Source organism: Monopterus albus, unplaced genomic scaffold (genome assembly GCF_001952655.1).
Source record: "Monopterus albus unplaced genomic scaffold, M_albus_1.0 scaffold28.1, whole genome shotgun sequence".
Classification (NCBI taxonomy): Eukaryota; Metazoa; Chordata; class Actinopteri; order Synbranchiformes; family Synbranchidae; genus Monopterus; species Monopterus albus.
In genome coordinates this window covers 465,090-492,374 of record NW_018127908.1, presented here as the reverse complement: position 1 = coordinate 492,374, position 27,285 = coordinate 465,090, and the positions used below count along the sequence as shown (strand labels likewise).

The 27,285-nt window shown below is 41.1% G+C and overlaps 1 protein-coding gene across 2 annotated transcripts in view; it reads right to left on the bottom strand.

Moving 5' to 3' along the window:
• The window catches only part of ephb1 (EPH receptor B1), a 151,331-nt gene that overhangs the window by 8,785 nt on the left and 115,261 nt on the right, over positions 1–27,285 (bottom strand). The window contains exons 7-12 of one of the 2 annotated variants that reach the window (XM_020595730.1): positions 19,675–19,837; positions 16,981–17,089; positions 16,386–16,450; positions 11,798–11,986; positions 10,451–10,698; positions 8,944–9,159 (exon numbers count right to left, since the gene is read on the bottom strand). In XM_020595730.1, coding sequence (XP_020451386.1) covers positions 8,944–9,159; positions 10,451–10,698; positions 11,798–11,986; positions 16,386–16,450; positions 16,981–17,089; positions 19,675–19,837 — 990 coding nt within the window. The remainder of the gene's footprint in view (positions 1–8,943; positions 9,160–10,450; positions 10,699–11,797; positions 11,987–16,385; positions 16,451–16,980; positions 17,090–19,674; positions 19,838–27,285) is intronic. The other variant, XM_020595731.1, reaches the window with a different exon arrangement.

Genomic DNA, 27,285 nt, shown 5'->3' with positions numbered 1-27,285 from the left:
AGAAAGAGGGCTCAGACAAGGGAGTGGGGGTAATGGGGAGGGAGGGGCGGAAGAGAGAGAGAGAGAGAGAGAGGGAAACAAGTGATAAGTGAGGAGAATGAGATACAGAAAATGGTTGTTCAGGGTGTTTCCATGCTGCAGGCAGACGTTTGAAATGCTGGACAAGGGTAATCATAAACAGGTGCATTTTTCCTGTATGTGCCTATCTATACACGCTGACAGGTCGGTGCTGTGTGGCACTGCAGAGGTGGAAAGGCTTGGCTCATTAATGAGCACCTCTTTAGAGTTTGACCTTTGAGAGGTCGCTGAAAGAGAGTTAACATTTGACCTTGAATGGAAACCGCTTTCAGGGCACAGTGCAGGACACACGGGCAACACACAGCACACAAGCCAATGGAGAAAAAGACATAAAGCACTGAAGGAATTGGCCAGTGGTGGGACAACCAGAGAAAATGAGAAAGAAATGTGGAGAGGAAGGGATCAATAGTCAAATAATGGCTTATCATATCTTAGACTAGTTCACATCTGAATAGTTTTATCTAAACTGAGACCCCAGGACACTTTCTTTTGCCCTTCCTTTTGTCTGAGAGCAACTTAGCTGCACAAATACAAGTCAAATATCTTCCTACAAAAACAATTAATGCCCTTCTTCATCTGTCACTCTGTCCTGGGCAATGGTTCAAGTCAACTATTTTGTTTGGACAAACATGCATAAAATGAAAAACAGGAACAAATACAAAATAACATGAACAAAATAGCTGCTCCAAGCTAAACGTCTATTACAGCCTCTCTCTCATAACGTGCATTCTTCCCTTCCCCGGTCTGTACATCTGGTCTTATGCCCCAGGACATGGTTGGGATATGAGCTGAGTGTCACTGGAATGGCCTGAGCAAAGACACGAGCTTCACAAGAAGATCCCTCCGCGACCCCAATGAGACAGACTTTAGTAATAACATTTCCAAGGCGGGTGAGTCAGAGGCAGCTATGCAAACCCATAGTAATTACTGCTGTGGGCCAGTGCAAGCGCTGCCAGGATCCTGCTTTAATAACATCAAGTGCTGAACAGCTCATGCATAAAGGGAAGCAGGCAAAAACATAATAAAAAGCATTGGTGTTTTTTTCAGTATAAAGAGTGCTAATACTGAAGGGAATGAGTTGGAGGGTTGTAGAAGTGACAATGGGAATGAAATCAAACCTAATGTCAACACAAAAGCACGGCCGCTTTGTGAAGCCATGAAGCACAGGGAGAGCTCTGGATATGGTATATTGTGCTGGCTAACGAAAAATGAACAATCTGTTTTCTGTTTGCCTTAAAGTGAAATATCGCCCCTGAAACAGAATTTACACGCTCCTATTATGTGGGACAGTTACCTGATGAGCCAGGCTATAGCGCAGATGCTGCAGATGTGGAGCTTATAAAGGAATAATCTGTAATTATATCAAGTGAAAAAGAGAAAAAACTCTTAATAATAAATAAAGTGGGTGAAAACAAATGTGCCACCAAGACACCTTACACCTGGCGATATAATATATAGGATTGTTTCTTTGTTTTACTTCCCACATCATGCATGTGGACCACACACACACACAGCTACTGTGGAGCACAGACATCAAATCCAAAACACCTTGCGGAGATACAAGAATGTGCTGTCATCTTTATGTCACCAGAATAAGATTACACTTTGCGATCGGTTCCACCTGGTTGTGACCGGCTGTGACATGGTGTGACCGGCTGCGACAGCCAGTGGTACATCTAGAGTGCGACTGCAACAGAGATGTGCTGGGACTGTCAGGTTAAGAGGTGTCACGGTGAGACAAGTGTGCTCCTATGACAGTCTGGTGTGAAAGATGAAGGATAAACATGTGGTGGCCAGGCAGTGTGTGTACCTAACTGGTGTCTGTTACGGTCCCTTGGCCCAGTAATGTGAGTGTGTGTAGCAAGGATATGAAGCACCTGTCATGCCTTTGCAGCGGTTTGAGCTATGTATCCCACAATGTGCCAAATACTTTCATGTAGACTGTTACTGGCAAGTTGCTGCAGAATGAAGTCAAATATACCTGTCAGAGTAATGGCAATCGGTTATAACAAAAAAAAAAAAAAAAAAAAAAAAAAAAAAAAAAAAATCGTAAAAAAAATCGTTTTTTTTCTTTATTTGTTTTATTCAGTGTTTTGACTTCACAGACGCTATTTAGAGATTCCAAATAAACTTTCTCCTTCATCTGGAAGACAAATATGTAGATCTTCCTCTCCCCTCCCCAGGTCCCTCTTCTCCTTTCCTTTACTCCTCCAACTTCAGTAATCCATTTCCAAACAATGCACACTCAAATGGACTTGAGCACATTTACTTAGGCTGGGGAGAGTGCTCCATCAACATCTTTTTAATGAAATCCTGAGAGAAACGATCTGCCCTGGATGTCTGCTCAAAGGGAATGAGAAAGGGAGTGAAGGAATGAGATGGAGAGAAAGAGGCTGAGAGATGGGGAGAAAAATAGAACAAAGAGAAAAAAGAAAGGGGGATTGGTGACCGACATGTTGGTTTCTCTGACACCCCTGGGAATCTCTGGGGAAGAGAAAGACAGGTTTTTTACCATATGTATACAATGAAGTCATGCAAAACTTGAGGGAAGCATTTGTTAGGGTTATATTTTATGTTAATCTCACATAAACTGGGAATTCTTTGAGTCTCTGTTTTTAAATTTGATTAAACAATTAATTCTAAAAATTTCTCCATACTGCGTGGGAAGATAAGAAAAGAACACAGTACACCAGGAATAACTCCCTTAACTGCTCTACTAGTAGAAAAATTAAGTCATTATCAAGACTAAGATATGCAAGCTTCATATTGCCAGGAACCATTCTGATCCCATTTCAAAAATAACTGCTGCCAGGAAATGTAATCCAATCAGGTCACAGTATATATTACAATACAATTCATCAAGAAAGAAACAGATGATGTACTATTTTAGTGACGTGATTCATTTATTTCTCATTATGTAGGGAGCAGTCTAATCTTGGAGTCACTGACTACCACACGATACTAACTCCACCTCAGTCATCTAATATTCTATCGTCTAATGATGCTACAGGAAAGTCAGAATAATGCATTTGTAACCTCAGTAAAATGTTTTACACATGATTCTATGCTATTAAAACACTTTGTGACAATGTTAATGTTTCATTACTCTTGAATATTATTTGAATATTACAGATTTAATTCTTGGTTCATCTGCAATTACAGGATCTGGAGCATCTGGGCTTTCGAAATTGGCTTGATAAATGAGTTTTAGTTCAGGACAGAGCAGCAACAAGTGAGCAGAGTAAACTTACATTGGAAGTATTTTGTTGACATTACATAAATTTGACTAGTATAATGCATGTTTTTGTCATGCCATTTATGGGTCTACTTTGAACTGATCTGGTGCAGCTCCTGTTTAGGCTGTTAAAGCCATAGCAACCTAACCATGGGGATTTGATTTTATATGAGGTTTTGAGGTTGTTTGCAATATTCTTTATTTATTTCATTTTGTAAAGGAAATGGACACACAGACCCTCTAGACTTCTGTCAGGAAAGCCAATCTCACTTGAGTTACTTTTTGGTCATTTCAGATGGTTTTATCACTCCACAGCTCCAGAGTCAGGTTAAAATAGCAATCCCTCACCATGTCTCCTATAGCTTTAAGCATTCTCTTTTTATTATTTACTCCAATAATTGTCCCCCTTCCCCAGCATCATTAGCACCTGACTGTGTTTCATTAAACAGAATTTCTAACTCCCACAAAGAATCCTCAGCAACAGACCTCAGCATCTCTAGCACGTACTGGCACAGTCATATTAAACCTAACAAGTGTTTCACTGTAATTGTACTATGCCATGCTAATATTAGAATGTGACCTTGACCCTATGATTCCTTCACAGGATGTGTAAAACATGCAATTAAATCTGCAGCAGATTTATCAAACTGCAGCTATAAGAGGCATGATTTTTTCTTTAATACTGAGACTTATATTGTCCCTCGTGTTGTTAAAGTTACTGGGGACATAGGTATAAAGTTACTGCTTGGTTGCCAACAAATGAATTTACCATTTTGTGATTAGTTTAATGTTTCACCAACAGTGAAGGCATCTCTTTTACAGACATAGCTGTACAAAGACCTCTTCATTCTGAATCCTGCATAGATGCAAATGCAGTCCAACAGCCACAGATGGCAAATCAATGGCCACCTGATACTGACTCTGCTAAACATGACAGAAGGTATAAATCAAGGCAGAGTGCTGTGAAGGTACCAGGTACAGTATGGGTCATGATTCTTTCTTTCTTGTTTTGAGATCATACACTACCTTCTTCATATTCGAATTCACTGTGTGGATATTTTATGCTACAACATTTATCACAATACTAAGCAAGTTAAATTCTACAGTCTGAATAACAAACATGCAAACATGTCTTTTCACACCATAGATATACAATCAAGCCTTAAAATATCTTAATCAGTTTCAAATACAAAACTAAGAGATAAAAAACAAGGCGGCTTGGCAGGACACTCAGACAGGAAGCCAGTTGAGGGTCATGCTTTGTCACTGGACTAGTGACTCGCACATTACGGTGTGTGGGGGACCTGTGCCAAACAGCACAAACCTCTCTGCAAGCTGTCACAATGAAACTGACAGATCACAATGTGTACGTACTAGTCTATGTGTGCCCCAGGCAGAAATAGCAGGATTATTATGGAAAAGGCCAACAATTACATTTATAAGTAAACGGGGGAAAAGTTTGGAGGTTCCAACCGCACATCACATCTCATCAGTGATATGATGTATCCCTGAACCATCTGTCAACTTCTGGCGATAACAGAGAATATGAATTTGAATTTCTGTAGTTTCAACCAGAAAAAACAAGAGCGTGCATTTGTTGTGGAATGTCAGCACTGTACGTGTACACAGGTTGCTTTTGAACATCAAAAATAGCCTACAGTCGACCTAGTTGACTGATGAATTTGTGCAGCATCAAAGAGAATGAGTAAACTGTGTACTCTGTTTTTAAACTGTTTTAAACAGTTTTTACCTATACCAAGAAATAAAGAAAGAAAAAAGCTTTTCATCTGAAAACATTTTAATATTACAAAGAGTAAACCGCATGCCTCTTGCTGACAATACTGTAGTGTGAAAGGGACAGGTGGTGTAGTGTGAGCTAGACAGAAAATGTGAGATTTGTATTTACAGTCACTCTACTAGCACCTTAATGAAAACAACTGCTGCCTTATTTAATTGCTTCTTAACCCAAATTTTGCTAAATCTGATCTCTGTACAGATTAACTTGCCTCTTTTCCTGAATTTGGCACATTTCCTCAGGGAACTTGTGGCTAAAACCCCAAAGGGTTTGCTTATTTATACATTATTTATACTGAGATACAGGATGCATTTTATGTTTTCATAGTAAAGTAACAGCTGTAAAAAAAAAATCTAAAACAATGTTTTTGTTCACTTTTAGTCTGGTCTATATGGGCATGTTCCTATTCAACTTCTTATTTACACAGAGGCTCTACCCCATTAACTCACAGTGTAAAAATATTTCACTACAAGTTGAACAGACAAGCCAAAAACATGCATGGGCCTGAAGCCAGAGAGATGGGGAAAGGATGCAAATAGACAACAGACAAATGGCAGAAACAACGGCGCGGTCCACAAAGTGTGAGCACTGGAGCGGAGCTGTGGGAATGTCAGTCAGGTCACAGGGATTTGACAGATGAGCTTTGTTACTGGTTCTGTGTGACCTCGCCTTTCAACCCGCCTCAGCCTCAATGACACAAACAAGCGCACACATACATACAGTATGTGCCCACACAAAGAAAGACACCTGTGGGACTCAGGTGTATACTCTGGAAGACTGCACAAATACATATTAACCACATACATGCCCACTCAGTCACACCATACATAATGTACACATAATGTGACATGCAAGGCAGATACGGCTTCTCCACAGCATCAGCTGAGGCACAAGCAGGAATTCCAGCCCTGTGAGCATGAACTCTCAATAGGCAGGGTAAAACCACTTGTCCCAGCTGTTCTTGCTGTTCATTGACATGCTATGCTCACACACCAAATTCTGGAAACATATAATGGAGCACTTATCTTTTATCTTAACTGCAAACAAAGTGCAATAAACTCCAATGACCATGTCCAGATCTGTGACTTTCACTCACCCATGAACACAAAGAGCAGTAAAACATATGGCTCATCACCACCCTGAACAAATGGAAATGGGAAAGAAGTGGACAGCTGGATGAAACGAAAATACAGATAAATGGCTGCATGAATAGGTGGTCTCTTAGACGGATTGATTTAATAATGAGAGTATTGTGAAGTTCTTCCTGGTTTGCAAGGGTTTCTAAATTCAGTCCTCTTTTTTTATTTGGTAAACAAGGTCACTCATGTCTTACCTGGACTTGTGAGGTGCCAACTGGCTAATTCTTAAAACAAATACATGAAAACCACGGCTGCAATAAAACATGCAATCTTCAGATTCATTAGCATGCATCACCTTAGCAAGACCAGTGCAGCCCAAAAATTGTCCAATAGGCCTAATTAATCACAACTTTGGTGAACAGCCAGCAGAGAGGGAGGACAGCCCCCTTCTGTCTGAAACCTCGACAACATTGCTTCAGAGTGAACCCACATCCAGGGTTAACACAATTACCAGCATGTCCTCCCAACCATACTTCCAGCATCACACCACGGGCACTGTAATTGGTGTGCCTAGAATTGCAGGGAAAAATTAGAAAAGCAGTAGAGGGAAAGAAGTGATTAATTTGCTGAAGGAGGAGGTCGATAGCGATGTAAATCACCGCGTGTCAGCACAATTTAATTTCCCCGATTCCCTCTGCCTTGTCTGCCACGCCAGCCTTACCCGCTGATTGGTTAGTGTCAGGTCATAGCTAAAGGTCATGGAGTGAAGGGCACCATGTATATCCTAATCACAGTACAGGACCTGTTGGACCCCAACCCCTCTGCCATGCTTGTTTGCATGATCCCCATATTACAAAAGATGAGGGTTCAATCTGTGGCAACATAAGCAAAATCTTCATTAACTGTCCTCATACGTTACTAATTACATTTATTTTTATTTGCAAACTGTCATATTGATGGATTCAATCACTTGATTTAGAAGGAACAAAAATCATTTTGAAACTGAAGATTTTATGTGGATGCTTATGATAATAAGGCAGCGCTCGGTATGAAAGTGAAACAGCCACAGCTTTGATTCTGTAAAAACACACCATGGAGTGTGTTACCATCAAAACAGCTTCAATGTTCAGACCTCACCTGCTCTATTGACTCTCTAGATTTGGGAATGCAACCAGGTTGCTTGCAAAATGCTGGCCACAATCTATAATCCAATCCTCACCTTTTCCACTCCGTTTTATTAGCAAACTCAGTGGAGCAGACAACAGAGGTGCTGCTCCTCTTTGTTGCTAAACACCCATTCAACCACAGGGGTCAAGCATACAAAGCAACCTATTCCTGGGAAGCAATTAGCTCTCAGTCAAACTAATGTGAGGTCAAATGTATAACATATCCTGCTCACACCCGGGCTACCACCTCCTGCCTAACAGCAACCTCCCATGAGCTTGCGCTGTATGTTGTGCATGTGTGTGTCCTAAAATTCTGACAGACAGCGGTTTTCATCTGAGCTTAGCCACAAAGGTGGGAATAAAGTATATGCACAGTACGTTCTTGCGTTCTCACCTATATTTAAATGAAGATGTCTTATTTTGAGAACAGGGTTGCATTGACTCAGGCTGTTTGACTGCATGCGGATGATGTCACGTTTTGTATACTGTATGTTCATATTTATCCATAACATATACAGTGCTACTACAATGCTGCACATTCAAAGTGTTCATGATGAATAATTTTCAAAAAGAGTACCTAAGGCAGTTTTATGAAATAAGTGAAAAATCTGTACTCCAGGGTGAGGCTGGCCGAGCAGGTAAAATACAAGGTTCAGTGAATTTAACATTTATTGTACTTAAGAATAATAAATCTACCTTTAGGTTAAACAGTTTTTGACCAGTTTTCCATTGGGATTTGCACCAAAATCTCAAAGCGGAGTCAATGATGTGATGCCGGATGCAAATGTGCCTGCGCACACCCACCCACACAAATACACTCAGAAACACATAGCACTGCTTATATGCTATCTCTATCTCTCTCTTGTCTCTCTCTCTCTCTTTCGCTCTCACACACACCAAAATAAAAGCATGTGCACAAACTCAGGCATGCTGGGAGTCCTAATGACCTAAGCCACGTGTTCGTGAGGGTTTTAAGAGTGTGTTTTGAATTAGGAAGAGGAGAGGCAGAAGATGAACTAACGATGGCTGCTAATAATTACAGATCTGTAGTGTGGAGGAGTTAATGAGGAGCCAAAGCCTCCCATGATGCCCCAGTAATAATGAATGAGGAATGAGAGAGAGGACAGAGAGAGGGAGAGAGAGGGGGTGGGAGCTGTCAGATTGAGAGGCCGCAATGCCCTCTGGTTTCTCTGCACTCTGGGCATGTCAACGTGAGAGGAGCCTTCCCAGAGGAGGCTTCTCTCAACACTAATGAAGATGTGACAGTCCTCCAATCCGTGACTTGGAGAATACAGTAAAGAGGAGGAAGGCGGATGAGGGAGAAGAGGAAGACAGCTCATATTAAATGAAAGGCACTGAAAAGGTAAAAGGTTTCTAAGACCTTCAAGAAGAATGAGACAGTGTCACTCAAAAGCAAAACTGATTAGAGTGATTGGTGATGGTCTTTAGAATATTTTAGTTGCTGTTTATGACAAAACATTGGCTGGACACTTCAAATACACACCACATGCAGATAAACACTAGATGAGTGAAAGAGATACTGTAACCCACTGTCACGCAAAGTAAAATGAACATTTGACAAGTACTCACCAGAGAGCTGGTATAGCTGGGATCAGAGGTGTCATCCTGGAGGTAGCGCGACAGGCCAAAGTCTGACACTTTGCACACCAGATTGCTGTTAACCAGAATGTTCCGTGCAGCCAGGTCACGATGGACATAGTTCATTTCAGAAAGATATTTCATCCCCGCTGAGATCCCACGCATCATTCCCACCAACTGGATCACTGTGAACTGTCCATCATTTTGCTAGAAGACAGACAGGAAAACAAATGAAAACTGCCTTTTTGGATGCTATCTTTGGTATGATTACCATAAATGAACAAGGCTGGAGGACAGAGAGAGATTACAGCATATCTGCTTTTTATTCTGATTCTTCACAGAAATGCTGTGCTAAAACCTTGAACGTTGTTATTTTAAATACCCAGTGTTTGAATCTGATTCAAACAAGATAAATTGCATTTGTGCTATTTTCTGATGTATTATACAGACAACATGTGTAGTCTTCAGAAATTCAGTTAGCATGCAGGCTGCCCAGTGGGATTTAGAGCCAGCCAGATGGTACATGCACATACAGTCACAAGGGCATAAGATGTGTTGTCGCACCTAGCATGTACAGAAGTGACAAACAGCCTAATGTACCTGCTTTTCCATTCAGCTTAGAAACACTCTTTTAAAGCAAGTATTGATGATACTTTTTTGGATTACAGTTATTTTTCCTTCCCCTTATTTAAATATTTTGTTGTTTACAGTTTGCCATTACAAAATCAAATTATCACCATCTTGAGCTTTCAAAGTCATTTAATGTCCCGAGGAAGGTTGGTATTAGCAAAGCAAAATGGAGTTGTGAAGCTACTCTTGCACACTTTAGGTATCAGGGCATTTTGCCATTGGGGCATGGAGGCATCCGTCTCTTTAACATACACACATGGTGTCCTACCCCTGTGTGAATGCTCTGAAGAGCAAGCTTTGAACCCCTGAAACACAGTAACAAATAAGAGGGTAGGGGAGATCGATGGAAACACAAGTCGGATGTGGCGGTTAGCAAAGCCAACTTCAAAGAGCCCCTTTAAACCCACCCTAGATCAAAGTGGAATACAACACCGATCCATGAGATTGAGGGAGGAAAAAAGCGAGCTGAATATTGAATACGCTGTATTCCTGCTCAATCCTGACTATAAAAGAAAGAGTGAAGAATCCATTAATAGGTCCAGGCATCGATAGTAAAATTAAAGACTGATAGGACCAGCTATGTGGAAATTAAATTAAGAATGATTAAAATCATGTCCGTTGTCATGAAACATATTCTCTATTGGTGATGTATAGATTAAGAAGGCTTATTCCAGTTTGTGTTTGGAGGGATTGTCAGCATGAATTCTTTTTTTTCTGGGACAATTTAATGATTCATTTCCAATTTGCTTCCTAGATGTATAAGGCAAGGTCTCTCTTTAACTCCTAGACATGCCTTTTGAACACCCCATTTAACTGTTTCCAACTTTGTATCACACAGTACATGCATGTTTGCACACAAATTACTCACCCTGAGAAATGAGTCCAGTGCACCGTTTTCCATAAACTCTGTGACAATCATGACTGGGCGGCTCTTTGTGACAACGCCTTCTAGACGGATAATGTTTGGGTGGTCAAACTGGCCCATGATTGATGCCTCAGACAGAAAGTCCCGCCTCTGCTTATCCACATAGCCAGCCTTCAGGGTCTTGATGGCTACATAGATCTCCCTCTTACCAGGCAGCTTCAAACGGCCCTTGTACACCTCTCCAAATTCACCTAGTGGGAAACAGAGGTGTACTGTGGTTGATTTATTTTTGTCTAAATAAAACATGATCAGACAAAAGCTTAATAGAGTTGAATAGATTCAAATCTATTTGTTTATCAGGGTTATTTGCATCCCTTATCCTGTGGCAGAAATAGTTCCCATAGTGCTATCATCTGTCTCAGTTCAATCCTCTGATGTTGCCCCTTCAAGATGTTCTGAACAGTGTGGCTCCTCTGACTCACAGTAGCCATCCCTCCTAGGAGCCTGCCAAGTGTGTTCATATTCCCCAATCAAAGAATAACAGGCAAGCACTATCTGGTAAATATCTGGAAACCATTTGATTAATTATCACCACCTTGGTGTCCTGCAGAGACACCATACAGTGAAATCAACAAAAACGGAAATCTTTAATTAGCTAGTCCTTACCCCTATCCTATCTCTGTCACTTTCTCACACCTAGCTTGCTGAGTAGGCCAGTCTGCAGGAGTAATTACAGGCCCAGTCTCATTACCAATGGTATTTTAGCTTCTGTATGATCCAACACATATGGTATCAGCAGTCTGTTTAAAAAAAAAAAAAGTGTGATTGCTCCAAAAGAATCAGTCATATTAGGCCAAAACTATTTTAGCCTTCAGTTGCCCATAATTTACTCATAAAGCAGTGAGCCACTTATTATTCATCAATGTTAACAGATATAGGAGATTATTGTGAAACAAGAAAGAAAACAGAATACTTTTACCTATTTCATATGTAAAATAAATGAAAAGGAATGATGCAAGACATAACGTTAGAGAGCCACACTAACAGGGTCCAAAAACAGTAGAAGCACAGGGAATAGGCTGCAAGGCTTGAGTTATTTCTAATGCCATTAGATCCCAGGGTAACTGGCCTATATGCTGCTAGTGCCTTGACATGGGCCTCTGACATGCTCCCATCTGATATGGCTGCCAAAAGGCCTGGTCTTAACAACAGTGAACAAATTCAGGCTAAACTTGTTTGCACGCAAACACATATTTAATGCACAAAAACATAGCAGTCGTCACATCGCACGTACATGTGCGCACGTAAGCACACACTTACACAAATTGCTCTATAACACACTTAGCATACCTGCACCAATAACCTCCTCGATCTTGACAGTGGAGACATCAATCTCCTTGGCGAACTCGCGTACAGCTTCATTGGGGTCTTCGTAGGTAAAGGGGTCGATGTAGATCTTCATCCCCGGGGAGCCTGAGAAGTGGGTCGGGCAGCCCAGTGGGGAGGGGCAGTTAGACATGTCGGCTCTCAAAGAGAGTTCTAGAACAACCAAAGTGCTCAATAAGCTTTCCAGAAGAAGAAACTGTTCTTTTATCCTTTGTTAATGGTTGATGAATGTAACCACCCTTCTAACCACAGCCTAAATCACAGTATGACACAGCATTACTTACAATCACTACAAGCTTTTAACAGTTGTAAATGATGATAGCTACTTTAAGGTCCTCCTCAGAGACAGGCAAAAGCACTATAATATGTAAAAAGAATACTGCAAGCATTAGAGAGTATATGTGGATGATTACAGGGACAGCCTCAGCTCTGAGTGGTGCAGGCAACACAATGATGGTTTGGTGGTTCAGTACTTGGGAGAGGGAAACAGACCAGAAAAGACAGAGAGAGAGAGATGAAGTGGTAGAAGGAGGGATTAGGGTAAAGAGTAAATGCAGACAGTTTTTTCACCCTTTTATCCCTTACCCTAGCAGTATCTGCTCTTTGATAGTGGTAAAACCAATTTCCCAGTAGCCTTTCGCTATAGCAGCTCATAAAGAGATAAAACCACCGTGCTATCAACTAGCTCTTTACGCCATTCTGCGATAGGTGAGCTCAGTTCACAGACTGTAGTTGTCTACAAATGGAGGGCAGATTTTGTGTTGACACACCAGGCGGGGGAGACCGCCGAAAAGCACTTGTAAACAAATTCAATACAAGCTGCCACATGACGGACATTACAGCGAGCAAACAGACGTCAAATCATCATTTCTACAGTGACACCTGAGGGCAGCTCTCTTTCTCTGAGCTGTTTAGTCAAAACCTTGGCAGCCATGATTGGAATAAACCTATCTCCATCAAGTCAATTTGTGCCTGTTCATTTGCATATCCACACAGAGAAGGGAGGGGGTCTCAGGAGACAGCAGGAGTATAAGGTCTGGTCTTAGAGGGATCAGGGTGTGTCATCTCCCTCTTGGCTAGAAGCTGATTCTAGTTACCACACTAATTGCCTTGAACCCTGTCTGTGTGAATGTAATTGCTCATTAGAGATTCTATACAGATTGGATTCAAGTTAATCCATCAAGGGGTTTACAGCTTTGCATTCCATACACTTGTTCTGTTTCTATGTGTCGCCAAGCTGCTCACTCAGCAGCACCGCTGGCCAGGACTCTTAATCTCAGCAGGGAAGCATATATAACAAAAGACATATAGGAACACACTTAAAAACGCAAGCAAATATGAAAGCAATGACCACATACATCCATTGCTTTTCTACTGCACAGTCCAGAGCCCGCTTTCATGTATAATTTAAAGTAGACACAGTTCATCTCTCTCCCTCTCGCTGGTAGAGCCCTGGTTAACTGGACTCATCCTTTTATGGCTACTGGATAAAAAATACATTTCTCTTTTAATATTTCATAGGTCTTTCATCTTAGTGTGTGAAGCAAATGTATCCAAATGCCACTTCTATTTTTATCCAATACATAAAACAACAAGCCTGCTGGGAGAGAGAGAGCTGCTGCAATTACTCACGCACACATACAACCATTTCTTACCTTTCTCAATTAGATGACCAAACTTATTAATTTGTTGAATTTGGATTATAAATCTCAACAAGACCCTTAGGCTGTGACACAAATGGTTATAGAGCTAAGAGTATTGAGTTGAATGGCATTATAAATTACAGTTTACTGCAATGCACTTAACCATGTTATTTTCACCAATGTCCAACATTTACTCTGCTATTAGTCTGCCCTGCTCATTTACTGAATGGGCCTAATGTATCCACAAATCAACTGTACAGCAGTAATGCTAACATGAATCTATTACCGGCTAGAGGTACAATCAAATTAATGGTCCTGCTGCACAGAATCTAGCCTACATGTTGCCTAAAGACAAACAGCAGTGTTAGAATGTGAAATATTAGCTTAAAAAAAAGCTCTTCTTTTTGAGTTAAAGGAACTTTTTAATATGTTAGTCTTTCACCAAGGCAACATCATTTCTTCTAATTCCTTTTGCGTGACAATAATTGTAATTTAGCAATTTCACTGGATAGCAATTATATGTTTTATGTGATTATCCACTTTGAGAAATTAACATAAGCCATTGCAGAACACTGTACGCCTATAGTGAATACGTTCCCATTTCCTGAGAGTTCAAGATGCATATTAATCTATTCTGAGGCTCTGCGCATGAATGAGTGGAGTTTACTTCCTGAACACAAACTAATTATCCATCGTTTGATGTTAGAAAATCATTTGTCAGACACACACTGTGGCTTATTAGTATGGAAAACACAGAAGGGATCTAAAAATTGTATGGGATTAACAGTCACATTGGTACAGCCAGTAAAATGTTTGTGTGGGTTTATCAGGCATGTGGTGCCTTCTGCAAGTCTGCACTTTGAGAAAGATAAAATTTTGATAAGTAAAATAAGGTCTGACCTACAATACTTAGAGTGATGATAAACCCACACAAATGTCACAACATCTACAGATGCATAGTAGTTTTATTTATGCCTTAGCTAACTCTCTGGGCTCACATGTATATGCTGTATGTGATGTGCAGGAAACAAGAAAATAACTGAAATACAAACATTTAACCATAGATTTGTTAATGGGCTTCTGAATTCCATTCACTGTGAGCACCAGATGCTGAAGCACAAACAACAGCTGAAGCTACAAAGCGACAAACAGGATTCAAACATTTGTGATTTAAGATATGTTGGTAGTCATATGCAGAGAAGCATAAAAGCATACAGCAAACACACAGTTCTCAAAAATGTCTATAATTTGCTGACTTTGTCATGTTGTTGGGAGTGTGGAAAAAAAGTGAATGGATCCACTGAGAGAAACTGGAAATGCCCAGTGACGTGTGTCATATGTGAGAATGAAAGCTGGTGATACTGATGATGCACTTATGCATTTATGGGGGCAATTAAAACAAAAAGGTTTCAATTCATTTGTGAGAATAATGTGTGTGCTCATGTGTCTCTTCCAACTTGTTTGTAGAGCAATCGCACCTAGCGATTAGCGTCATGTTAAAGGTCTGATTTTCATTAACCATGGCCATTCAAGCTGCATTACTGAATTTACAGTATGAGAGGCATCCCTCTTGATGCCTGTCACATTAGGTGGAGACATCACCTGACATGTGTGGTAACAGCTGGAACAGTAGGCAGCTGGATGAAAGCCAGCAGCACATATTTGGAGATGCACCCAAAACAATTGGCTGAGCAGCACTATTTGACTGTTGTGGTGAATACTGTAATTACAAAACTGTCAGTCAAATCTTGAGAGAATGGAAGACAGTGCATCTTGGGCTGGGGGGATTACCTCACGAGTGTTAGCGTCGTGAAGGTTGAAGGAATAAACCTGTGAACGGGATCTCTTATCAGTGTTTTATTTCCTTTCCACTTCAAATTACTTATTTGATGATTAGGGCTGCAAGCGTTTTGATCTTTTGTTTATTTTCACCACTTATGTTAATTACATTTGGTTTTCCAAAGATAGCCTCTGACAAACTGACTCTCCTGCCCACAGCGGTTTTAATGAGCCCCGGCTGCCACTGTGACACAAACACAGCTGTTACACAAAGTAACTGTGTTGAACCGCTTTGCTGTGTCAGGCTCAACAAAACTCTGTCCCCTCGAGTGAGAACCCCTTTTCAGACTTCTAGGTCAGCAGCACACAGGGCTTTCATTTGAGGTACAAAATGTTCTTTTGTGTGTATGTTTTTGTCTGAGATTAGATGTGTGTCCCTGCAGGCTCCTTTCCCTCATCAGTCGGTGGCAGGGGATCGCTAAAAACATGACTCAATCATGGCTATCAAACAGCCTGGAGAGATGACTGTCAGTCAATGTCACTGTGTAAAGGAAGAAAAGTGTCATTAACATCCACAGACGCCTACAACCTGAGGTAATTTCTCTTTTACCTTACCTCTTTTTCATTAATGCATTATACAATACATGATATAACAGCAGGGGAGGACTGGGCAACAAAAAAAAGGAGTTGTAGCAAGTGTGTATAAAATATATATGTATCACCACCTATACTGCGCAGTAGTCTAAATCTCTAATTTTAACAATTGGACATGTGCAGAAATGCACCTGGGCCTGCAACTAAATAAACACAGTGGTAGATAATCATCCTAACTGGCTGATGGCTGCTGTAATTCTTGGATTATACCTAAATCTTTTAGTTGTAGGAGTAGTACACTGTGGTAAACATACTGTTTTATTCAGTTAGAAATGGGTGATACCTCCATCTTGAACCATGAAATCCAGGAAAAGTCTCACATTTTAAGAGATTTAACAGCCACATGGCAGCCAAAATCTGTGATATAGTTTTTAATAAATCCCGCTAAGTAATAGACAAATAAATATAAAAATATGGGGTTAAAATGTTGGATTAAAAACTAATCACTATACGAGCTAGTATAAGGACAGACTCACCTCTTCCAGTGCTGTAATGTTGCAACTTGTCGCTGTACACTGCCTCCTTGGTGTATGCCCTTTTCCTGAGGAAGCAAAGAATATTTAGAGGGTAAAAAGAGAGATGACAGGATGAAAGGAAGTGTAAACGAGGCCTTATTACTCTTCATGTTTCTCTGTATGGCCTGAAAATAACGTGGCTGAAATTGAATCCGTTGCAACGGGTTAGCAATGGCAAATGAAGTTTATAAAAATGAGCTGATTTTTAATTAGACCTTGATAGGATCTCTCTGCTTTTCATCTGTCTCCTCTGCCTCAGCATCAAAAGAGCCTGGCCCCTTTGATGAACCCTTTAGTTGCTCAAAGATGTGCACAGCACTGCAGAAAATGTGACTTTTATATATCTAAAGCAAAGCCAGATAGAAATATGACAATGTGGCAAACTGCTGCAAAATGAAATTGGCTTGTCATAAGTAAGTTAACTGGGCAAAGTAGAAGTTACTGAATATTCTGAACTGAATATGTATGCTGACAATATAATGGCAGAAGTAGGGTGAATATGTTAAATTCATTCTGCATGTATGAAAAGAGACAGAAAAAGGAAAAATGTGGCTACCTGCTGCACACAATGGAGATAGCAACAAGGGAAACAATAAAGACCACTCCTGCTGCTGCTGACCCCGCGATCAGGGGAAGCTGTTCCTTAAGCTCCGATTTGAAGTCATCTGAGTTACACAAGAGAAAGACAATTGGAAAAACACAGAGAATGGCTTAGGGAGAGCTTAAGGAGCACGACTGTGTTTATTTGGAGCTGTGTATGTGAATGTTTGTTTGAGAGGTAAAGAGAGAAAGGACGAAGAGAGCAGAATGTTTAGACTGGGCATACTGATGGATAAAGAAAACATACAGATCTATGTAGTGAGAGGGACTGATGGAAATCTGGTGAGATATGGAGAGACTGACTTACAAGTTGTGTTTGATAAACAAGAGAGAAAGAGAGGATGAGAGAGCAGGATAAAACCGATGGTGAGAAAGAGTGAGGAGTTATCTCAGTCTGTTGAAATATCTGTCAGAAATGAATTTCTCAGGTACTGAAAAGGAAGTCATCCACTGCCAATCACATATGCAGCCTAAGCATGTTTTATGTATATAGCTAGGGCAGGTTGCTGGTAGTTCCTAAATGCCTGCCTAAAAATGCTACATGGCAGAATCCTTTCTGTGCCTGTCTTCCTACGACTTTGGCACCAGCAAACACTGTAGTTAAAGCAATGCACGATTTAGCATGCTGCAGGCAAATCAACAGCCTCCAAATCCAATCCCCTGTGTAGTATGGGCCTATTGGATTAAAGTGATAAAGGGAGAACTAATGCATCTTTGGAGCAGTGCAAGAGCTGGGATATATAAGGAAACTCAGTGTGACAAGAATTGCTCACAGTAACTTGCACATTTATCAATCATCAACAAGCAAACGGTATGAATGATGTTCCAGCTCCTCAAGCTTCCAGGCGGTCTTTTGCTCTCTTTTGATGCATATTAGTCGTGAGAAGTTCAAATAAATCGCCCCATCACCCATATGAAAACAGTGATTTTCCCTGACAGCCAGAAATCACACAGCAACCTGTTCCAGCAGTAAAAGGCTCCTATTACAATCAGCTTTTGAAGCACTGGCCTATTAGAGAACTGGAGATCATCAGTCACCTTAGTGATGGACACCTCACATCACATTTGTAAATCAAGTCTGCATTGCTTGTCATTATGTGTGTGTGTGTGTGGAGGTGGCAAAAGGACGCCTTGTAGAGGTGTATGAAAATGACAGGAAGACAAAAAGGAGGTTTATACAGTCATGGCCAAAAATATTGGCACCCCTGCATTTCTGTCACATAGCGCACCACTTCACCAAGAAAACTGTTGCAAACATAAATTCTAATGTGGAATGTGTCACATTTGGCTTGTTTTTCTTTGCTTTTTGTGTTGTTCCAATGCAAACAAAGGAAATAAACACGAATACCGAAGAATTTGTAATTGCAACAACTTCCTGGGAGAAGTGATGCGTTATGTGGCAGAAATCCAGTGGTGCCAATATTTTTGCAAATGACTGAATGTTTTTCTGAAAGACATGGAAGAGAAGCAGTGGTTGGATACTGAGGTGGCATCTTCATGAGACAGTGGACTGGCTTTGACAGGTGGAGAGGAAACTGGTAGAGGGGCAGAAGGTGGAGCTGCAGGTGTGATTGTCAGCACTTCTCTGGCATCTGCTGCTAATTGCCTTGAGGAATACTGTGCTATGGCAGCGAGCCAACAAATAAACCATAAACAGTGTTTGTGCGAGTAAGTGAGAAGCATGTATGCATATGTCTTTGAGGAAAAAAGATCATCTGTAACCAGGAGGGACAGCAAAGGGGCTGTGGCTGTGCCACTATATCTGCTCTGCACAGGTAAAGAGCCACAATGATCTTCATCATCATTATTATCCACCCCATCCTTCTCTCTGTCAAGATCATGAGCACCTCATTCATCGTTGTCGTTTTCATTAGCACAATTCAATGTGGAAATGTCACCCTGGTCTTTGATACATTATAAGCTAGGGCCACATGTGCTTAGTGGGTTCATACTCCAGCAAGGCACAATGAGGGATACTGAGGGAGTATTACACATCAAATTTTTAATTCATCCAGATTCAACCAGGCTGTGTTAATGTTTAGTGCCATTTTTACTGTCTGGCAAGGTTATGAAGAAGTACAGCATGAAGAAGTGACATGCGACGCCACCGTCACCAACTCTCTGCACACACACACGTCGCTGCACTTACACTGACAAACATCATTCCACAACCTTGCCAGTGTAGCAGGTGTTGCAGCCCATCTTCAGCCTCTTCCCTCTTCCACAGTCCAAGCCCCCCCATAGCAAAAAAAAAATTTATCTCATCAACTACTAATCACAGCTATGCATTCTGGGATGGCTCTCCAGCAACAGAAGGGCTGGGTGAAAAACCAATTAGCTAAGCATTTTGGATCGCGTGCATTTAGTTGCACAAACAAAAGACACTCAGTGTTGTACATATTCTGAGCACCCACACGCATACACTTAAACCTGGCAGTGAAGGAAATTAATTTAGCTGTAGAAATAGAAGTGCAATCAAACATTACGGTTCCCCTCTATCTCACCTACTAATGATAATGCAACAACAAATACAAAGAGAGAAGAGTGTTAGAAAGCGTTAGGGTGTAGGTTTGTGTGTGAGAGAGAAAAAAGTGAGGCAAGAATAGAGAGAGCCAAAGAGAGATGTGTCTCCTGGCGCGGCGATCCTTACCATCTGTGAGGGTTTGGAAGCACATCTTGCTGCTGTATTTGCCAAAGCCAGCCACAGTCCGTGCCCGCACCTGTACCACGTACACTGTACCCGGCCTCAGGCTCTCAACGCGTGCAGTATTAGTTTGGCTCCGCAGGATGGTGGAGTTGATCTCTGCATGGTCCTTAAAGGAGCAACAAACACAGGGAACAGGTTAGAGGTGACTTGCTGAGAAGACATCAGTGGGAAAGTGTTAACTCACACAGTCAAGAAAACTGGAGTGAAATACAGTGAACAGGGCGGTAGCAGAGGCTCAACAGTGAAACAACAACAAAGCTTGCAAACACTGTATAATCCAGAAATAGCATTGGAAAAGTGGACCAAATTTAGAGGAAATTTCCCTGTGGACCCCCCCCCCCCCCCACTCGTATATAAGAGAAGCAGCACATTTTAAAATATGTATATATGCAAACTGTTGTTTAACCAGTAAGGGCGTTATTATGATTAAATGTACACATATAATTTTGATGTCACAACCTCAGAGCAGACGATCCCTCGTGCACCCCCACTCATCTCTGGCACCCCCCTAAGTGGGGCCCGGACCCTAGTTTGGTTATCATGGGTTTAGACTGTACATTTTAGTTGATGTAAACCACAGATATACTAAATGTAGTGTACCTCTGATACAGTCAGTATCAATTTACCACCACTCAGATAAATATAATTGGAAACAGACGGTAGATAAACAACAGTAACAGAACAAAAAGCACAGCAAAACTCTTAAAGGTGATGTTTTAAGGGTCTGCTGTGAATGTTGATCGGCATGGTGCTGTAACATGCTTTTTCATTTGAAGCCATAACAGTAAGCTGATGTACATTAAAAGACAAACACAAGCACACCAAAGACACAAACAGTATCTCCCTTTCACACTGTAACATTCATACATAAAATGGCAATTAAAGGCAATCCCTTCGTGCCAATAATAAAGAGCAATTCTGAACAGTAATAGAACACCATCGTATATTTGTCTCTTCATGTGTGCTTTATGAGGCAATTTAATCACTGCAAGAAGTTTTAGCATTACATCTGCTTGTTTTGTTGTCTGCAGTAGGTTGCTATTTAAATGTGACAGCTGGCCAGTTTTCATTCAGTGAAATGCTTTAAAATTTCAGTGTAATCGCTATTTTTGTAACATTTTATTTAAATATATCATCTTTTATGCACACTTTTATTTTAATTTGAAATGAGATCCTCTCAAAAGTTTTATACTCATGTATGTGTCTGTACAGATGTCTATTGGACATCTGTACATCTATAGACATGGAGGTATATTGCCATCCATTACATATGCATACATATGAATGGTTGGGACCTGCCCTCCAAATTCTGCATCTTAGTCTCTCTCTCTCTCTCTCTCTCCCTCACCTTAGGAGAGCTAGTCAGACAGTTTGCTGCAGTGTAGTTTGGGGCGTGTTGGAGGTATCTGCTATGGGGGATCAGTAATTACTTAGGGCTGTCACCTTCCTCTAACCCAGAATGAATATGACAGCCAGAAAATAAGACTGCACCTACACTACGCCCACCACTGCAAGCTGCTGATAGCTAGATGCAGGCATACTGGAGAGAAGGAGGTTGCAGTCAAGAATGAAGGGGCAAAATTCCCTGTGTCAGTGAAACAGTGAAACCAGAGGCAGGTTGTTTTTAAGCTTGGTAAACACAATATTGTTTTATGCTGGACTATATGCTATAATACATGTATGTCTGCTCTGAGAAGATATGAATGAAAAATCCGAGTTGACAAGAGCATAAAGTGCAAAAAGTAGAGGCAAGAAGGAAGTAAGGGAGGAAGGAGGAAGGAGGAGGGAAGATGAGGGCAGGAAGCGATACAAAACTCCAGGCAGAAGCAACCCACAATGAAATCATTATCCAATCTGATTGGTGTAATTGAATCATTCCGGTTGCTCCGTCACTAAGCAGACGAGGTAAACACAAGTATGAAACCTGCCCCCCAACCCCCACCACATAATAATGTGGGCAATCACATTAGCTATTATTGGACACTCTGGGCTTGATGAAGACAAATTTTTGGGCTTGGAATGGGAGAGTATCAAACCAAATGTAGCTGGTTAGAGAGTTTTATCATTTCACGGACCTTTTGTCCATTAAATCACACGTTCTGTCCTTTCTCCAGTGTGCTGTGATACAAATACTCGACAATTCTGAAACTTCACATCAAAGCAGCAGCTTGTTTGCTTGAAAAACCTGCAGAAGACATGAGGCCCCACGAGACACTGGAACTTTAGTCCTGATATTTAGTTGGTATAAGATATGGTTGAGTGCATACGGACCATTTGGAGTCAGGATTTACTGCTCTCAGTCACTCCGCGTTTCTCAAGACCACGCCCCCATCTGTTGAGTTTGAATGGAAGACAGGTGAGCAGACAGATGGAAAACTGCCAATGGGGGAGCATCCCTTGAGGGAGCACCAACAAGGAATAGCCCTTCCGTGCTGCCAGTCAAATGGGGATTATGTGACACACACACACACACACAAATACACACCCACATCTGCCACTTTTAAACGAGCTGGCATTTGGTACTCAAGCAGGTTAGGGGATAGCCAATAAAAGGCCATGCCAGGAGGGACGTCCAGCCATGAGAGGTCCTCTCCTGCTGCCAGTCAAATGGGGATTAGGGGGACCACACCCTAACTTGCTAAATAAAGACAGAGCTGCAAGTGGGAAGGCAGATGGTAGAGCAGCCAATCAAAAGCATTGCCAGGGGTGACAGACAGGAAACACTGTGGGAAGTTTAGCCCCTACTGCTTTCAGTAAAATCACTGAGACAGAGGCTACTTTGCAAGAACGGTCATCCTAAGAAATACAGTTTATTGGTTACTGACTCCAGATGCTTTCCATGTTCTAAATGATGGGGACACACACACTTTTTACATTTACTCCAGCAGGGAGCTTTAATAAACCTTCACTCTCCCTCTAAAACAGATGAGCAAGAACCCACTGTACCTCACCTACATGGCTACTTCAGTGTGGAGCCACATAGCTGATGCTGAACTTATTTGGAAATATTTAATTGGACCCGTTTTAATTTTATAGGAAGTACTGTGCTGCATTTAATAGATTTAATGCATTAGCCATGACCATAACCATGGTGCTGGAGTGCTAGGAGTCCAGTATTATTATTATTTTTTTTACCTGTCAAATCTTTCAATTCATTTTTTGTAATTGCCAATTTCCTACCATTGCGTTGTGCTGCTAGCAGACTGCAGAGGGGAGATTTCTTTTTGAATTTCCTCTCCGCCACGTTTCGCCTCTTGTTTCCTAAGGTCAAAAACCATTACTCTTGTGGGCCCATAAAGGCCACTGAGATATTTTATGTGATATTAGACTATAAAAATAAACTTGAGTTGACTTCACTTCACTTTACACGTGTGTGTGGGTGCATGTGCGCACCTGGCATTACTCATTACTAAAACCTGTTTACACACTCACACTGTGGAGACTCAGCCTTATTCGTGGGGACCAGATGATTGCATTTTATGGGCAGGGTGAGGTTATGTGTTAGGCAAGTAGTGGTTATGGTTAATGTTAGTGTAAGCTTCCAGTAAATTGGGGTTTTCAACCAGTGGTCTGCAGACCCCTGGTGGTCCATGAAGGCATGGCAGTTGGTCTCTGACCATGTATTCAGTGATGTAGTTTCACTGTGGGCACTATTTTTAAATGTATTTTTAAACACATTTCTATCTATGAATTATTGTTTGTGAATAATCAAACTATGCAAATATATACAATTTAGAAAGCCAAGGTGATTTTAATGATTAAAATAGTACCCATCTAGTGTAGCCACCCCATAACAGTGCTCTTTAATTACTTTCTTAGTCAGAATGGTGGTCCCTGGGTCACAGTGGTTTGAAAACACCATGCAGTAAATCAGTGTGTGAGTCAATGTAAAGTCCCATAAGAATATGAAAACAAACGTGTGTGTCTGTCTATCTCTCTGTCTGTCGCTCTGTCTGCCTGTCTGTGCCAACCACCCAAAATGGACAGCATGGCTGCCTGGCAAAAAGACAGACATGATGGGATACAATGTGTCCCTTTTGCAGGCTCAGATGCATGCAAATAACAGACCCACATACAAAGGGGAAGAGAGGGGGAGCATGTGAGGAAGAACATTGTAATATTATGTTTGTTAAATGGGAATGAAAGAAAGGAAATCTCTTATTAATGTTCCTGATTAAAATGTATCACCTAAGGAAAAAACGAGAAAAGAATAGAAAAGACGAGAAGAGAAAGAAAAAGGGGGGGGGGGGGGAAATGGCCAACACATGGGTTGTATTACCAAATGCAAACAATTACCATTACCTCATGAATTCTAATTTAAAAGAAATATGGTAATTATTTTGTATGGAAATAAAACTGTGATAACATCTGATATTAAAAAAACATTAAAAGCCTCCTAATCATTTTGGGAAATAAAGAAACTACAATAATAAATATTATAATGATTTTCTTCTTATTGTGATTCTGTAAAGCCGCATGCTAAACCCTAAGGAATATGGTAAGAGAGAGCTGAGAAGAATCATCTTATCAACAGTAAGCTTGGAGTGGGCATTTATAGTATTTGCTTCAGTTCTTTAGGTTTGTTCTTCATATCTTGGCAGCCACATCTTTTTCAGATTCTGTTCACCTGGAGCCTAACAAGGAGCAGGGCGGGAGACAAACTAAAGAGGGAGAGAAGAAGGAGGAAGTGTGCATACGTTTGCTAGGGGACTGAGGGAGTGCTGCACCAGTCCTGCTTTTCACAGTTTCCATGAAAAATCCAAACTTGTCTGAAAAACATCTGTGTGTGTCTACAAAAGTGTTGTGGTCAATTGTGAATGCTGGCAAGGAAAGAAGAAAAGAATAAGACTTTCTCCTGGCTTCTCCTCTGAGGAATTATTAATTGTGAGTTGAGTATGAGGGGGAATTTGCCAAACATGCAGATGGTGCTATGGTAAACTTGTAGATGCTCTTGAATTTCTCGCATTGCAGCATGGCAGTACTGCTGTCAGCCATAATGGATACACCTGAACTAGTGCTGATGCTCACACACAAACACTGACACAAGCTCACACACACACGCACACACACATGCAGACACCCTGGCACACAGAGCCATCAGTAACCAGAGCCAGTGGCTGCTCTGCTCCAGCATTAATGGAGGGCCTGACCTCTGCTATGCTGAGTTATTTCCACCCTCCCCAAATTTTCAGACATCCAGAGGAAATAGGAGATGAGAAAAATGGAGAGAACGAGAGCATAGTATCCTACTTTTTTCTCTGCAAACCTTTAACTCATTTCATCTTGCCTCCCAATTTACAGGGTCCCAAGACGACTTATTCAGTAATGAGAAGGTGGGTTGAAGAAGAGAGTGAAGCCTGTTGAGAGAACAACCCACAGCGCTCACTACAGCTTTCAGGTGAAACCGACAAAATGCTGCCTTTCTGAGTCATTACCACCTCCTTGCTTCATGCCACTACAGCCTAAACTTTCACTAAGATGGAAGACTGAGTCTTAAACTATTGGTAACACTTTGCACAAGTGCATTTCTGCAGGGGTTGTGAATCTAAAATAAACACATCTTCACAATGATCTTTATTACCATGTCTATTTGGACTGTAGTTTAAAAAGCGGGAAATTACCCATTTCTCAGTACTTACTTCAAAGTCTAAATTAAATTTAGTTAATATTGTTAAAGCTACAATATATACTGTAACTTAAGGCAGTGTAGCAAGAAACCCCAAATCGATCACTCTGCTCCGCCCAGCGCTCCCTCTCTCTGTTCCACTATGCTTTACCACGATCTGTAACGCTCCACCACACTCTGCCCAGCTCTTCAGATTTTTGTCGTTAGGAAATTACACTAAATAGGAATGCAACAAAACTTGCCGATTGAGCAAAAATAATTGAAAATCTCTCACTGGACAGAGAGGTCAATCCCGCACTAAACCATTTAGAAGCTAATATCTCTGCACTGCTGCCAGTCTGGATCACAGAAGGCTTTGACAGACAGACAGACAGACAGACAGACAAGTTTTAAGCATATTTCTATATCAGAAACATTTGAAAAAAGCTACATACTGTAGCTTTAAATATAAACCTTGCAGAGAAAAACAGGAATAACTGCAGAAGTTGTTAGTGCCAATGAATGATTATAATAAGCATTGTGGGTTATAACCTTTAGAGTTGGTAAATTACATATCATCTAATTGGGCTCTAACTGGGTCTAATAATCAAATCAGCACTTTCAATAATTGGCTTACACTGGACTGGTTTTCACCTGTGCAGTGTTGTATGGTTCCAGTAGACAACATTATGTAGCTATTTACTTATGGTCTCACAGGTTGTCCCAGGAGCCTAACAGTCAAAATCACATACCATGAAAGCACAGTGTGCCCAGTTCAAATGTCATCCCAAACTGTGGTCATTGTGTGCTATGAGGTGGCAAACTTGGGCCTAAACATTAGTGTTATGATGAACAAAATTTCTTTTTAGGATTACCCTGATGTATTACTCAACACAGAGAATGACAATACCACACAGTTGGAGAAGCTGCCATCTACAGTAGGAGGTGCCCTGTAAGAATGTACAAAGAGACACGTCCCTGCTGTCTTTCTGCTAAGGACTGACTCGCTATCCCTGCCATGTTGAGACAGTCAACTCCAGGACCTTGACAGCGTGACTACTTTCAGATTAATGCAGCCATCGGTGAAATGTATTTGCGAGTATAGTCATTTTTATATAAAAAGACCAGCTTTTATGATTGCATTAGAAGCTACCCATGATGCTGGGTAAAGCTGGAAGTGTGCGGGGGAGTGTGTGATAGACACAGTAAGAATAATCCCTCAATAATTGCCTTTTATGATTAAAAGGCCACACATCATCACTTTACGGCTGCGTGGAACTTCCAGATTTTTTGAGCCTCTCAAGCATTCAGGGAATCAATGGAGAGCCGACCTAGGTGACATGCAATTAAATTGCCTGCTTCTCCCTATGCGGCAAGCAGCCTAAACATGCATGCAAGTAACCTGAGTCAAGGTGTGTGACAGAGAATTTATGTAGACTGTTCATCATGTGTTGTGCATAATAAATGTTAACAGGTATGGAAATTCCACACCTGGTATGTACTGTTCCACCTCCTGCTTTTTTGTGAGTTGTGATGCTTAATCAGGTACAAAAACACATCTACAGTACAGCGGCAAAGAAAAATCTGTTTAGAGATTATGTAAAACCTCATCAGAATCAAAATATGATGTGAAAGGAGGATCTCCAATGTGGAAATTTCATCTCCACAGCCCTATGTGTCATAAAGCAATCGCTCACTCACCTTTTGTGTCTTACTCTCTCTCACATGGTGGTACATTTCTAGATAGACTGTAATGTGTGATATGAAGGTACATTAAGACAGAGGTAGACAGTGTTGAGTGCAATCTCAATGTCACCTGAATCATCCCAGTGCAATTAATCTTGTCCTTGTTAATTCACTAATTTGTGTTTACGCCGTGCTCATCTATTTGTGAGAGGACATGCTACATAAACATCAATAGGATTAGGTTTCATTGATATTCATGAGCT